The following is a 16,285-nucleotide window of genomic DNA, read 5'->3' as shown; positions in this document are numbered from 1 at the left end:
GGGGCACAGCTAAGGGTGTCGTCATCAAGATCGGCACCAGGACAGGTTGAGTGAGATCGACCAGCGTTGATCAGGATCCAGGCCTGGGTCTGCATGGGCCTACCGGGGCCTGAGCTGCCGGCAATCAAGGCCCAGGACCCCTGACCAGCTCCGCCGGGCCCGAAGGTGTGCCGGGGAAGTCGGCTGCCCAAAGAAGAGGTGTAAAGCCTCGTAAAACTGTCTGACTTGGGCAGGGGACGCTCTGACCCCCAGAAAGGGTGGGAGGTGCAGAGTTGTTGCTGAAGCAGGAACCTTTGAGCGACGATGCTCCGAGTCCCGCGTCGTGTTAGCTGACCGACCAGGAGAAGGGGAAGAGCGGTTGTGCTTCTTCACCTTCTTTTTGTGCTTTAACTTACCCGAGGACCTTGACAACTTGGAGTGTGAAGAGGAGGGGGGGCTCAGTGAACGGCATCATGACCTTCCTCTCGAACAAGACCGGGAGCAACGCGGCGCTGACCGCCGGACTTCTAAGAACTTTCTGGACCACTCCCGCAAAGAGTTAGGGTGCAGGGCCCGGAAGTCGGAGCACGACTTTGGGTCGTGGTAGCGCTCAAAACACCACAAGCACACGAGGTGCAGAACCGTTACAGACATCATCTTGTGACAGGAACTGCAGGACTTGAAGCCGGTCATACATTGGGACATCCCTCAAGCACCAGGAGCCTAAGACACAAAATAGACGTTGACAAAAGTCGCAAAAAGTAGCCAAAAAACAGCTAAGGGGAAGCTCTCTCCAGATTTGCGCTAGGCTAGCGCGGAAAACGAAAGAACAGATGTCAGCGCACAGGGGTGGTGTCTAAGTACGCACCGCAAAGTCATCCCGGCGACTACGGTGCCGATGTTGGAGGTGGTGTCCACCAACAACACCTACCGATGCGCAGTGGTATTGCTGAAGAAAAAATCTGCGGATTCAGAATGACGCCTGGGGGAATGTCTCAGGTAAGGAATCTACAACTAACATTCTCTGTCAGATAGAACATGATATGACGTGACGGAACATGCCAACACAGAACGTGAGAAGGTGCTGGCTGCCCCGCTCTAAACCAGTCACACAAAGAGACTGACACATGCAGTCACCAGTACCACAACCAATCATGGTGCAGATTCACAGTCACCTAGGACAGTCTTACACAGGACTCTTTCAAGTCACACTTATCTTTGAGGTGCAGGAAGATCCTCTAACCCTTTAGAGCTCAGACAGACACACGCTGGCGTGATCTGTACCAATGGATCAATGAAACAGCAGCAGCATGTCCTTGAGCACATTCATGGAAATAATTATTTGGAGAAATGGTCCACATTAAAAAATAACACATAATAATTCTATAAAGCATATGCTTTATAACTGTGTTTTCAAGGTAGTAAAATAAGTACAAATGTATTAAACTGGCTCCCACCAGCCCCTCAGTTTAGCACATCTCAAATGTAGGCGGCTGTGAGAGATGACTGATGGAGAGCTGTGAGCGGGACACGGTCGCGGATACAGAACAGAGGATGGCAGGGGTCTCTATGTGATCAGCCAAACTTACTCATGGTTTACACACTCACCAATGAGACAATCTTTAAAAGGACGTATTTAGTGCAGAATGAAGTCTTGAACGCTTGAGTTCTAGTTCCTTGTTCAACATGAAATCGATAGAGACGCCCCTGGTTTCCAATCCATGCAGAAGGTGAGGAGCGGCGCTTAATTTCAGGCAACAAGATCCTTCATGCAAAAGAACCAGATGGTAGACAGGGCCCTCTTCTGCCCTGTCATGGGAGGTGCTCATGAGGTCTCTTACCAAAGACACCATCCTTTCCAAGCCACAGGCTAGGAGAGGAGGTTAGACACTGTAGCAATGGAGTTAGTCATGGGCTCTGTTAAAATAAGACTGAAGCCATAAACTATACCATACCTAAACCTAACAGCTCAGACAAACAAGTGAAAAAATAAATACCTAACCCTAAAAAAAGAGAAGGCTCGCAGCTAACTCCAGAAATAAATCTTTTAAAAATTAAGATCTGGCAGCAAAATCAGACTTACCCACATAAAGAAACAGTACTTAGGTCTAACTCCTGAAAGAAACAAGAATCAGGCATAAATTCTGTAATAGTTTTTACACTTAACCTCTGAAACAAAGACTTCAACCTACCCACTAGACATAAGCAAGAATTGCTCTTGAAAGTACAAAATACTTCCCTCTGACAGAAGCAAGATGATTTTCTAACTACTAAAATAAAGAGTAATAATCTTACCATAACCCCCTGAAATCAACACGACCCACATCAACTTCCTGCAAAATAAGTATATTCAGCCCCTACTACAAACATAAACTAGACATAAACATTACTCAAATCATAGATAAAATGCTAAAACCATGGAAGAAAGTGGCATTAAAATCGACCCCAACATACCTGGGATGTGACCCCCTGAAAGCATTAAGCAAGATCACTTGAAATAAAGAACAGCAAAGCCTAGAACATGAAATACACTATGCGGCAACATGCTGCCTCTTCAACGACAAACAGACAAGAGTTTACACGAAACACAAAAAAGACTTTACCCTAAAAGAAACAATACTGGGGACCAGGCCCTGGAACAACCTAGCCTTACACGCTGCAGCTTAGACGAAACACGAACAAGACTTTACCCCAAAAGAAGCAATACTAAGAACCAGGCCCTGTAGCAAACCACCCTTAAACGCTGCACCTTACATGAAACACAGACAAGACTTTACCCTAAAATATACAGTACTAAGAACCAGACCCTGAAAAAAACCACCCTTGTAAGCTGACACTTACACTACACACAAACAAGACTTTACCCTAAAATAAATAATGCCAAGGATTAGTCCCTGAATCAAACCAGCCAATACGCTGACACTTACACAACACATGAACAAGACCTTACTCTAAAATAAACAATACTGAGGACAAGACCCTGAATTAAACCACCAATTACACGACACACGAACAAGACTTTACCCTAAAATAAACAATACTAAGGAACAAGCCCGGGAATAATCCATGCTAACACGACACACAAACAAGATGTTACTCTAAAATAGGCAAAACTAAGGACTAGACCCTGATGCTCAGGTATTACCATCATCCACCTAACAAATTCACTTTACCCTGAAACATACAATACTAAAGCCAAGTCCCAAAATGAAACACCTGAAAGGAAAAGAATAAGATGAACCTAAAAAATATATAAGAATCAAGTGCAACAAAGACAATAGTTAGGGCCTCTGCAAAATGTATAACTTTCCCCTGGGTTGGCAGTTTTTCACCGAAACCACTCCTCTTTCGGCTCCATTGAGGGAGCCACTTTGGGAAAACAAGTAAAAGTGACTCCCAGAACCCATTCTGAGGCAGTAAACAGACCCAACAGCCCTTCTATCTTACAAAGACAGGTGTCCAAAGGGAGGAAAAACAAATGAGCCTACCCTGCTGACCCCATAACCCCCTTTAGGAAAGAAGGCTGATTCAGGAATCACATCTAACTCTACACAAACCAGACTTCTGAAATAACACAAACAAAATGTCTGAAAAACAGAAATCAGACTCAACTAAGGAAAGGCAGCCTTTGCCTTGAAATACCTGAAGTAATAGAAATGCAGACACAAATCCTGGCTGGGCTCTAGTCTCCCGGTCAAACACTGCGTAAGGGATCTTTCCTAGGTTGGCAGTAACAGACCATCTGCCCCTCGCAACTCCCTGCCACATTCAGAGACAAGGAGATAGAGAGATGTCCACCAGATGCGCCTCAGCCAGGACAGTCACTGAACCTCATGCCAGCGACCCAGACATAGCAGCCGCAGCCTCAATGCCATCCCTTGCTGCTGCGGTCCTACACCAAGCCTTCTGAAGGTGTTTTCACTGTTCCGGAACTGCCATAAAATGAAGGGCAGTGGATACGGCACAAATGTAGACTTGGGTCCCAAAATCCCTGCTTTGGACGTTTGTTTCTGAAAAACAAAAATAATTCTGAGCTGTCCATCGAACACTGAATTTTCACTGAAAGTGCTTTTGCCGTGACAGCGGCACGGACTTGAAGGAAAACTTCACCACCCCAGCAGCGTGATGACCGCCTTAATCGTGAAATCAACATGAATCTCAAGCAACACCAGCATGACACAAAGTTGAGCCCAGAATGAAAAGCCCATGTGTAACTGCTATGACAAACAAGAAATGTATATCACACATAAAATATACTGAACTGAAGAGCAAGAATTAGGCTTCACCACTAAATGAAAGAAGAAGCAGGCTGAACAAGGCAGGTTTTTGACTCAAAAACAGAACACTTGGACACAGACTTTAACAGGAGAAAGGCTCTGACTACACTAACACCAGAGAAACCACTCAGGCATAACTCTTGACACTTCAGGGAATCAAACTGAATTCTGAGAGATATACGGTTCAACATAACCCCTACAAGCCAATGGAGTCAAGAAGACCCAATACCACAAGCAAAAAGCTTCTGAAAGTGATGGTGCTGAGAGGCACACCCTGAGACACACACTCTGAGACACTAACTCTGAGACAACACCCTATACCATGCACCCTGAGACACACAGCTTGAGATCACACCCTGAGACACACCCCATGAGACAACACCTTAAAACATGAACCCTGAGACACACACCCTGAGACACACAGGCCGTAGGGACCGCGTGTGACCCCTTACTTGAGCTTAGTGTTGGACTGCTTTACTTGGTGGATTATGGTTTTCATTATTTTACTAAGCTTGGCCTTGGCCAACGGCTTCCTACAGTACCACGTCTGGTCCCAGAGGCAGTAGAGCGGTTTCGGTGACAGGTAGAAGGGAGCCGTATCAAACGCCATGTCTAGCGGCCTCCTCCTGGCGTACTCCTGGTAATCGAGCACGGGGCAGTTTTCGGGGTCTTCCGGCTTTGAGTAAACACACGGTGCTGGCTCCTCAAGGTCCAGATCTCCAGTTTGGCTTCCCTTCCATTCCAAGCATTCAGATCCGTCCGGCATCCTTTTCAGGCTGATATGTCCCCAACCCAGGGCTGTTCCCTGAAGTTGCCGCCGGACCCCAAAGCCCCGAATGTTGTTGACAAAGAGAAGGTTGAGGAGCCCCTCAGGGTGGAGGCGGCTCAGGAGGCCCTTCCTCCGGAGGGTCTCCACGTCTTTGTCCGTTAGCTTCTTCACAATGTTCCAGTCCCGCTCCCTCTCCTTCTGCAGAAGGTGTTGGTACTTGTGCCTCAAGGACTCCTGGGACATGGAGAACTGAGCACTCCTCACAATGCTGTGCTCGTATCGCTGCTCGCGAAGGTAGCGCTCGATGCTGGTCTGGAAGAAGAGGAAGGAGTTGGCCGAGAACTCCAGGCCATTCATCTTGCGAATCTTCAGGTAGAAGGAGCTCAGGTACCTGTCGAGCTCTTGGGGGGGAAGGGCCTGCACCTCGCGCTGCTCCTCCGGGTAGTTTAAAGACAGCCAATCACGGAACAGCTTTATATCAGCCAGGGTTCCAGCTTTCTTAGCTTCAGTCCTCTTTGGAGGCCCTGTAAGACAAAGAGGACGGTTTAACATGTGCTCTGTGATATCCACTCCATGTCCTCTCAGACCAGCGAAGACTTCTGGTCGGAGGATGACTTTGGGGACTGCGGTACACTCAAACCTCTAAGGGAGTTGCCCTTTACAATCCAGTCACTTTTTTCAAACCACTATCTGTGTGCATTAAATACTGATCCTATCATACTTTTAATCTCACGGTACCCTTTTCATTCTTTTCTTCTTGCTACAACTATTTCAGAATGATGTCTTTAAGCTTTTTCTTTATGTTATTTCAGTAAGTCTAGTGGGTGAATTGTCTTGCTGAAAGTGTCAGACTGTAGTGCTGTGAAGTCCTGCCCCCCAAGGAGTACCACAGGTAACTCAGACTGTACACACTTGAATAGTTATCAGTCTTACAAGTTACTTCTAGATCACCAAGCAAGCACAGAGACAAACCGCGTGGACCAGATGAGAGCACACAAAATGAGGGGCACCGGGGACAGAGAGCATCGGCTCACTCATCGGATGGAAGTCTAATGCCTAGAAGCAGACTTTCACGCACTGGGTGCAAGTCTCAAAGTTTTACTTCTAGGAGCACAGCCTCTCTCACATGTATCTGACCCCACTTCCTGGAGATTCTCTCAGTATCCCTCAGTTTTAAGTTCGATTTCTTGGAATACAACTTTGCTCATAGGTGTGAGACGTGAGTGCACCTTTCATTGGAGCACCACAGTTTTACTCACTGGGTGTGAGACTCTCTTTTCAGAGAACCTACTACCTACTCACCGTGTGTTCTGCTGCACAATGCACTGGCTGAATTCTCATAGCTCCTTGCATGTCCATTCACCTACTGACTGTAGGGAAGGTGGCTGCACAGACGCCGAGAGAACAAATGGGGCAATGGAAGCACCCTCCATTGACCGTTCTAACAGGGCACTGGAACCACCACAGGACAGTGTACTGCGTGTAGGGAAGGTGTCTGTACAGACACTGAGCGATCTAACGGGGCAGTGGAAGCACCCCGACTGACCGATCTAACGGGTAGTGGAAGCACCACAGGACAGTGTACTGTGTGTAGGGAAGGTGTCTGTACAGACGCTGAGCGATCAAACGGGGCAGTGGAAGGACCCCCACTGACCGGTCTAACGGGACAGTGGTAGCACCACCACTGACTGGTCTAATGGGGCAGTGGAAGCACCACCACTGACTGGTCTAATGGGGCAGTCGAAGCACCACAGGACAGTGTACTGGCTGTAAGGGCGGTGGGTTACATACACTAACCGATCTAATGGGGCAGTGGAAGCACCACCACTGACCGGTCTAACGGGACAGTGGTAGCACCACCACTGACTGGTCTAATGGGGCAGTGGAAGCACCACCACTGACTGGTCTAATGGGGCAGTCGAAGCACCACAGGACAGTGTACTGCGTGTAGGGAAGGTGTCTGTACAGACGCTGAGCGATCTAATGGGGCAGAGGAAGCACCACAGAGCACTGTACTCGTTTGTGCAGCACGTTGTCTCTCTAAACAAATGTGCCTTTTTTCCTGAAGACTTTATGACAACTTAAGGCAGCCTTAAATGAAAACATGAAAATAATCAAGCGAAACCGCTTGCCCTCTACGCACTGTTGCGATTCCAACATAGGAAGTTGCTTAATACATGAATCTAAATATAACAAATCTTTGACATATAATGCATAAAGACACTTCAAAACTTTTTGATTTTCAAATTTGTGTTTTTACTGACATATCAGTTTTATAAGACATGATATACGTTTGGTATAGGTAAATACCGTGAGTTCATTGTTATTTCAAAAAAAAATTAGTATATACATTAATGTTTACATCACATCATGATAATAGTAATTTATCTGACAAGTTTGCCCTGCCCAATGCAATTCGGGCCACCTGGCCCTTCGTCAGGGGCAGTACCTGAAAAGACACAAAGAATAAGGTTCTATCACTGTGGTTGGGGGGCCTTGACTACCTGGTGTGGGGTGGTGTCTCCCTGCTGCGGCCTCCCCTCTTCCGGGTATGTTCCCTGCCATAGCGGGTACACCCGGGGTGGGAGGGGAGGTGTGTTGGGCGCGGCTGGTCTCTCTGCTCGCCTGTGGCATGGCGGTTTGGCTCCTACTTGGTGGTGTGTTTGGAGGCTGGGTGCTCGTATCGGGCCCGTGTTTCCCACTGTTTGCTGCCATTTGGATTGTCCGGGAGTTGGGGGGTACGGATGTGGTGTGCCCTGCAATGCTTCCGGCTTTGAACTCGGTTACCTGGGTTCGGGTATTGGCGTTGCTTCAACCTCGTATGGTTCTGAGCGTTTCGCTTTTCCTCCCCCTCCTACCAAACGTAATCTGGAGTTTTTATGTGTTATGGCTGGTGCTCGTGAAGAGCGCGCCAATACGTTTTAGGCTCTGGCCTCCTTTCGGTTCCCGTGTCTGTTTAGGGGCAGGTTCCTTTGATGGGTAGTATCTACTCTCTCTTTTGTGTCCTATTTTAGGGCTGCCTGTTCTTTCTATGTTCGTTTCATTTGTGTTTACGTTTTTAGGGGCGCCCTGGTGTTCTGATAGTGTTGGGCTGCGCCTCGTGACACATGCCTGGGGCCGGTGCTTTGGGGGGTCGGGACTCTGGGGCTGTGGTTGCATGTCCTTGGTTTCTCCCCTGGCCTCTTTTCCCTGCCGTGGGTCGCTCTCTGCCCCTTAATTTGGGGCATTGCTTGTGTTTATGGCGGTGACCCGTGGTGGTGGCGCGTCTTGTCTTCCTGTTGGGGCCTCCCCTCTTCCGGGTTGATTCTCTGCCCTAGCGGGTTCGCCCGGGGTGGGAGGGGTGGTTTGTTGTGCACGGCTGGCTTCTCTGCACCCCGGTGGCATGGCGGTCTGGCCTCCTTTCAGGTCGGTGTGTGACGGTCTGCTTGGCGGCCTTTTTTATTCCCCCTTGGATACCTGTTTCATGTACGTTTGTGTCCCTGCTTTGGTGGGACCATGGGGTTTGGGGGAGTCCGGGACTCCCTCTTTCTGTCATGTTTGGTGTGGTATTCCATGTTTTCATGTCATTTGGAATTTGCCTATGTTATTTGGTATTGATACAGGACACTTGGAATGTATATTCTTGATTTCTGTATCTGTTGCTGGGTGATCTTACTGGGAAGTAAGACATCTTTCATCTGTGGTTGTCCAGCTGTTCTTCTGGATATTATATCTACTTTGAGCCCAACTTCTGTGTGGATATCCATTACTACTTTGGGCTGGCCTACTGTCCTGTTGGGGTGTGGCATTCCCTGATTAGCCCTTGTGGATCTTGCATTGCTTGATCTGGGCTCTAATTTCTCTGTTCTGTTCCCCTTATGGAGTTCTGTAGTTTGGGCTCCGCTGTAACGGGGAGGTGGTGGTCGCTGGGTCTTCCACTGCTCCTTCCATAGGGCATGGTCTGGACGTGCCTTCGTGGTGTTCTGCTCCATGCTCGGGACGCTTTTTGGGTTCCGTGGCCCTTGGTGGATGGTTGGTCGGTAGACGTTTCTCCATTCGCCTGTTGTTGGGGCTTATGGGCCTCCCTTTTCCTGGATCTCTAGCCTGGAGCTGTGGCTCGGTGGTATGTCTTGTGCCTGTGGTGATGGTGGATCTCACTAGTCATGGGTTCGGATCCTGCTAAAGGGGTGTGGGGGGGAGGTTGTCAGTCATGCCTTTCCCCGGTTTCTGGCAATGAGGTTTCCTTTGCGGTGGTTTCCTGGGGTTTCCTGGCTGTGGAGCGGGTGGTTCCCAGTGGCTGGTGTGGCGTCTCGGTGCCTGGTGGTGTCCGTGGTTGCGGTTCCTTTTTCTCCTGTGGTCTTGCGGGATGGGGGACCTTGAGGCTGGCTTGCACTTCCTCTGGTTTTGCGGTCCGGGCTGCGTCTTGCCATGGCTTTTGGGTCGGTCACTTTGTGTGTCTGTCCGTTTTTTCTGTGCTGGTTTGCTGGTTGTGGGTCCCTCTGCCTCTTTTTCCGGGTTGGGACTGCTGTGGCATTTCTGGGCAGACTTTTTCCTTTGGAACCCTTGGGGCGTTGGCGACGGTGGCTGGGTCCTCTGTGTCTGCTCGCTGGGTTTTGCCTTGGAGGACGGTACTGCTTGGGGGACTCCCTTGATGGTGCTTCCCTTCACGGGCTCTTTACTATTTTGGGATCCGTGGGGTTGTGCGCCTGCTTTTGGGCGGCGTTTCATTCTGATTTGGTGGCCCTGCCCTTTGGGGGTATGGAATGGGGCCAGGGGGGTCCCTTCCTTCCTCTTGTCCCAAGGTCTACGGGGTGCTTCCTCTTCTTCTTGTCCCTCCTTGTTGGGCTGGGCTTCTGGCTGTGTTCTGTGCTGCCCCTTTTTCCCATTTCTCAGGCACTGTGGCGGGCTCTTTGCGCAGGGCTCGGGTCTCCTTTCTGTGGGGGCGGTGTTGTGAGTGCTTGTGTTTCGGCAGGGTCGGGGGGTGTACTCGCTCCTGTTTCGGTTCCGGGGCCCTTCTGGGGTCTGCTGTCCGGTGCTGGTTCTGGCGGCTGCACGCTTGTGTCTCCCTCGTCGATCCTTCTGGTTCTCCGGGACACATTCTTCTTAGGCCGGTTCCCGCGGCTTCTTTGCCTACTAGGGGGTTCCGGGTGTTCCCTGCCTTGTTCGGCGGGTTGATTCTTCCTCTTCTTTCCTTCCGGATTGGGCCCTTTCAATGGGTGTTTGCTGCCTCCTGCGTCGGTTTGGAATGTGCTGCTGTGCGTGGGGTGGTTTCGGCTCCTAGGTTGGTGGGGTTTTCCTGACGGTGCCCCGCAGTCTACGGTGGTGGTTGGGGGCTCGGTCTTCCTCTACTCCCCGGCGGCTCCATGTTCGGCGGCTGTTTCCTGCTGCTGTGTGGTTTGTCCTTGGGCCCGGTGGCTCTTGTTCCCCCTGGCGTGTCTTGCACTGGGCCTCTTGCGGGGCTTTCCATTTGGGTCCTGAGTGACGTTGGTTCTCTGACCTGGGCTCTGGGGCTCTGTGGAGTGTTTTGTGCCTCTGCTGTCGCAGGCTCCCGCTGGACGGTGGGTTCATTTCCTGCCTCTGCTTTCTTGGTGTCCCATGGGGGTGTTGTGCCTTTGGCCTTGCTTGCCTGGGTGCACCTGATCTTGTTTGATGGTTCTGGGGTTCTGCTGTTTCTGGCCTGGTTGGTGCCTGGTTGGGAGGTCGCCTGGGTATGCCGGGTGCTGTTGCGTTCGTGGGGTGCTTTCATGTGGCCCGGGGTGCTGTTGCTGCTCTTGTGCCTCTGGTGGCGCTGGCTCGCTCTGGTCTGGGGTTGAATCCTGATTGCCTGTGCTTTCAGTCTGTCCCTTGGTCGGTTCGGTTGGCCTGGCCTCTTTCTGCCTTGGTTCCCCTGAGGTTCGGGGGGGTCTAGTCGGACTGTGTGCTGGTGGTGTGTTTGGTCGTCCGCCTTTGTTGTGCTGGGATGGCTTCACTTGACGGTTCGGCTGTTCGGCCGGGAGGGGGGGGGCATTTTCTTCCTTGTGGCCCCTTGGACTTTTCGTCTCCCAGGGGGTTTTTCTTCCCGGGGCGGCTCTCCTGCGTGGGGTGTTTCCCTCCCTGTCCGAGTTATGCCTCTTGCTGTCCAGGTTCGGTGTCTCGTGGTTGGGCCTGTTTTGCTTCTCCGGGGAGTGCCTTGGGTTGAGGTTGTTCTCTGGTTTGGTCAGGCTCTGTCTGCGGGGTAGTTGCCCTGTCCTTCTGTTGTACGGAGGTCTGCGGTGTGCTTTTCCCCCGTTTGTACTGGTTCCGTGGGTCCTGCTGCGGGTTGGACTGGGTCGGGCCTCGTTTGTCCTGGTGGCTCCGGTTTGGTCTGGGTGGCCTTGGCTCCCTCTGTTTTGGCTGACGGTGGGGCCTTGCTGGTGTTTGCCGGTGGTCCCTTGTTGTTTCCCCTATGTCTCGGGGTGTCTGGTCCACTTGCGGGTTGGCTGTGGTGTGTCTGGACCTCCTGGCTTTGGGGTGTTCTGGCTGAGTTTTTTCTCGGTTCGGGAGCCCTTCGCCTCTCCTGTCCTGTGCCTGTCATGGGGTTTTCTTTCCTGGATTGCTGTCCGACACAGGGTGTGTCTGCATTGGATTCCGGGGCTTGTCTTGGGTTTCTGGGTGTTTGGCTTCGACTTGGGTCGGCCTGTATCCTCCCTGCGAGCTCTGTGGGCGGTTGGTTGGCCTTTCGGGGTTCGGGCGTTGGGCTGGTGCGCCCCTTGGCGTCCGGATGGTTGGGGGGTTGTTTCCTCCTGGCGCCGTTCTTTCGTTCCTTTGCTCCTTGTTGGAGTTTCTGGTTCTGCCTGTTTTCTGTCCTGTACCTCTTACTGGGGTTTGGGTGCTGCTGCTCTGTTTGGCGTTTGTATGGGCTCTGGCGGTGTGCCTCCTTCCTGCTGTGCCTTTTTTTATGGGGTGGTGTTCCCTTTTTGTTGACTTTAGGCTGGCTGGTCGTGTTCTGGGGCCTTCTGTGGCTGCTCTCCGTCAGTGGCGGTGTTGGCTGTGCGGCCTGCTGTTGGGCTTGTGGTGTGTTGACGCCTGGGTCGGTTCGAGGCTCCTCGCCTCTGGGGTAGCTGCTCGTTGGGCTTGCTTCCGGGTTGGGGCTCCCTGGCCGTGTTCTGTGTGGATGCTGCTGGGTGTTCTCCTCGTGCTGTTATGTCCTGTAGTCGTTGAGTGATATGTGGGACTGTGTCTCCTGGGTTTGGGAACGCTGGCTTGCGTTCCGCTCGGGTTGTGTGACTTTCTGCTTGTGCGGCTTGAGTCTGTTTTTCTGCTATGTGAAGCCGATTCTTGCTTTGGTATCTGCTCATTAGTAAGGACTGGGACGGGGAGGGCTGACGAGGATGTAATGACCGGTTACTCACCGGTAATATTCATTACTCCGAGTCGTAGCCCTCCCCGTCCCAGTCCTGGTTCCCATCCCTCCCTCCCTGTTCGGCTTCTTGTGCTTGGTAGTACAGGATGTGGATGGGCGGGTCACATGGTTATATGCCTTCGGGTGTGGGTGTGGCCTGGAGGGAAGGGATGGGTTTTTAGTTGCTTGGGAGTTTCTGGTGGGAGGAGCTATGCTCATTAGTAAGGACTGGGACGGGGAGGGCTACGACTCGGAGTAATGAATATTACCGGTGAGTAACCGGTCATTAGCTCTGTATGAATAAAACGAAGTGTGTACGTGGTGCTAGCTGCAAGAACGCGAGTCAAGTTTGTGACCCCTGTCCGTGTGTGGTTGACAAGATGGAGGCTAACGTTGGGTCTGACAGACAATGATCTGAATTTGTAGAAAATCAGAGAAGATTGCTAGACTATCTGAAGTGAGCCACGCTCATGCCACATGAGGGTGGGGGACAGAAGCCCCTTCTGAAGTACAGATGCTGTCTCTATACCTTTCCACTGCCATTCTTCAGAGAGAAGTGATGGAGACACTTCGGTGTAGCAGCCAGGCAGGGGAGAACCTTTTGCTTTTGTTTTACAGCCTGGCTGCGTCTGTGAAAGGGTCCACTCTTCTGCGGCCAGGCCTGGTCCGAAATAGGACTCTGCTCTGTGTATGTGGTGAAACACTGTGAGCATTAAAGGATAATCCTGAGCCAATGTGTGATGGTTTCTCATTGGCCAGTCCTGGGTCCCACAACAGTGAAGAGGGAGAAAGACAGATGTAGTAGGCATTCTATGTTTGACTCCCGTCGTACTTGGCAGAAGGAGGCCAAAAACAGGCAATTAAAAATAGAGAAAGATAACAGAAAGAGAAATATACACACCCTTTCACAAAAGTCTGTAGCTTATGATAAAGACAAGCAGGAGATAGGAATAGAACGCAAAGACGGAAAATTTTGGTTGCACATTGATAAGTCCTATATGGCCCAGGAAGATGGTGATACTTTCATGGAGACGTTATTAGATACCCAACCCCTTCCACCGTATGCCCCAGAGCGGATACATCCCATTGTTCCCCATTAGCAACAACAAAACGCACCAGGTGCATCAGTCTCTGCCGCACAGTTAACATACCCCCTGCTCCTCCCCTTCCATCCCAACATATGGCTGCAGCAATTCCTGTTACAGTCACTCGTCCTTCATTAACACTAGTTACTGACACACCAGCGCGCTGTCCGGAAGATAGAGATTTAACTGGATTCAGGCAACGGTAGGGTCCTTTAATGCGATCTGGTGTGGAGGATGAAGAGAAAAGAGCAATAGCGGAACAGGCAATATGGTGGGCTCGCAACCCAATTTATAGTCTTGAAGATATACGGCAACTGATGTGAGACTTCGACCATTTTATACAACAACATGCCCTTAAAAATATGTCTGCCACATTATTGACCTCTGGCGCACATACATCGACACAGAGGCGCCCCAAATACTATTTGATATTAATGAAGGTGCTTATGTAATTAATATAGAGCCGGCCCAAGTGTTCGGGAATATTTCCACTCTAGTTACGTATAGAGGCAGACTACATACTAAGAGTCCAACTCAAATAAGTCAATTCCCAATGCGAGAAGTTCACCCCATTTACCGCCCGGAAATCCCTGCAGTTACAGATCAACACGGGGTGATTACCAGACCGGTGTGGCTGCCCGCTTTCAGGAACAATGGGTTTATACGCCATGGAAAAAGAGTGAGGTCCTGGCCCTTGCCCGATCCTAGGAAACATACTAATGCTTACTATAAAGAATTGACAGAAGCTGCCTCTTCTAGTGTGATGATGCTTGCAGATTTTGAAATGTTTTTTGGGCCTTCTAGTCCCAGTTGATATTTGGCGACAGGTACATACCCAAGACCACATTGCTGAGTTGGATGCAACATGGGAAGCAATTTGGTATTGGGAAGGAGATAGGAAGCCAGGAGACAAACCAGGTGCTGAGTTGCTTGCCTTGCCTGGTCGCATAATAACATGCATGCAAACACTCTTCCCTCCTAAGAAAATTAGTTGGGAAAGACTGACTGCCGGTCGCCAGAAGAAAGAAGACAGTGTTTCTGATTTCTTCATTAGGTTTGAAGAGAAGTTTTTGGATTATAGTGGGCAGGATAGGTCTACAGAAAGGGGAGTCTGTTTGTTCGTTGACAGGTTTGACATTAATCTCCTTCCTGAAATAATGTCTAAACTTCAAGCATCTGAAAGCACCTGGTCCACGTCTTCCCCCTCTGTGATTCTAAATATGGCCCAATATTATGAGCATAGGGATAATCAAGAAAAAGACCATTGATAAAAGAAATAAGGATTTAAAGATGAAAGTATTATTGCAACAGGCATTTCGAGGTAACTCTAGAGGACGGAAACCCCGACAACTTCCACGCACTAGTCAGCTAACTATGACACCTCTGGGACAGAATCAGTGTGCTTACTTAAAGAAAGAGGGTCACTGGCGTAGTCTGTGCCCTGTACTTTTTGCAAAATGCTTCATCCACTAGAGGAAGGTGTCCTGGAAACAGGGGTCGTGGGGCCAATCGACAACAACATACTACTGCCTCTGAAGGCCATTTCGATAATTACTTCACGACCCCAGAAAACGACAGTACTACAATGACGATTATGACGTTGATGACGTGGTAGGGATGTCTTTCAGCTAGGACAGCCAGGGACAGGGTAGGGGACCAATTCACATGCCGGTAGATCAGCGTGGCCCTTATGTCAAAGTGGATCCGCAAGGATCTACTAAAGAATTTTTTGTTGAAACAGCTGCCACAAAGAGCTCTGTTTCCCGACACATGGTCCCTGGGGCGGCCCTGTCTGGTCATAATAATGTTTCCCTGGGTTTTTCAGGAGTACCGGTTGTAAGCCCCAACTCGCACCCTCTTGCTCTTACTGTTTGTCTTTTTACTGTGGATTCACGATTCCTTTTAACATCCAATTGTGGTGAAAATCTAATGGGTTTGGACTTACTAAAGAAGCTGCACGCTATATATTGTTCGCCAGATGGTGTTTATATTACCATGGGTTCTGATGTGAGTACTAGACGTGCCTATCCAAAGACGCTCCCTTTGCACCTGAATTCGATCCAGTACCACCCACATTATGGGTCACTGGTGACACTGATGTAGGCCTATTGCACATACATACATGAAGGACAATGCCATACCACGCATTCCCCAGTATAAAATACCAAAGGCAGGAGAACAAGCCCTCCTTAATATTGTTCAGGACCTCATACATAGGGAGTTGTCAGGGAGACCACTGGTAAAATATGCAATCGTTCAATTTTTCTGGTCCTAAAAAGGGCGCCTCCAGATTCTTCCAATAGCGCTGATGATGTCTATCATTTTGTGGTTGATTTGAGAGAGGTTAATAAAATAGTGGTCCCGTAACTTCCAGTGGTTCCCGATATCACCACACTTTTAACAATGATTCCATCTACTGCTAAGTTTTTCTCTGTCATTGATTAAAAAACGCATTCTTTAGTATTACCGTACACCCAAACAGCAGGTATTTGTTCAGATTTTCACTGGCTGGCAAAAGTTTCCGATTATGTAGAGCTCCTCAAGACTATACTGAAAGTCCTAGCATTTATAGTCAAGCATTGAAAGGTCATTTGGATTCACTCTAACTTTCTCCAGGCAATGCATCAGTACAGTATGCCGACAATTTGTTAATAGCTTCTGATACTGAACAAGGCTGCAAAGATAGTATGGTGACATTATTCTTACACCTGGCACATCATGGTCACAAAGTTTCTCTTTCGAAGTTTTAGTACTGTCGACAGGAGGTCACCTACTTAGGTCACCTACTGTTGAAGGAGGGTAGAAAGTTAAAGCCAGAACGCATCAGTACCATTAA

At 49.7% G+C, this 16,285-nt stretch overlaps 1 protein-coding gene across 1 annotated transcript in view; it reads right to left on the bottom strand.

The window, feature by feature from the left end:
• Positions 1-286: 286 nt before the first annotated feature.
• The window catches only part of LOC147673050 (uncharacterized), a 59,372-nt gene continuing 43,373 nt past the window's right edge, over positions 287-16,285 (bottom strand). The window contains exon 2 of the mRNA XM_086946730.1: positions 287-5,549. Within this exon, the coding sequence (XP_086802856.1) occupies positions 4,705-5,549 (845 nt within the window). The 3' untranslated portion in view covers positions 287-4,704. The remainder of the gene's footprint in view (positions 5,550-16,285) is intronic.

The sequence above is a fragment of the Lissotriton vulgaris genome, chromosome 12 (assembly GCF_964263255.1).
Source record: "Lissotriton vulgaris chromosome 12, aLisVul1.2, whole genome shotgun sequence".
NCBI classification, from domain to species: domain Eukaryota; kingdom Metazoa; phylum Chordata; class Amphibia; order Caudata; family Salamandridae; genus Lissotriton; species Lissotriton vulgaris.
This window is presented reverse-complemented; position numbering and strand designations above follow the sequence as displayed.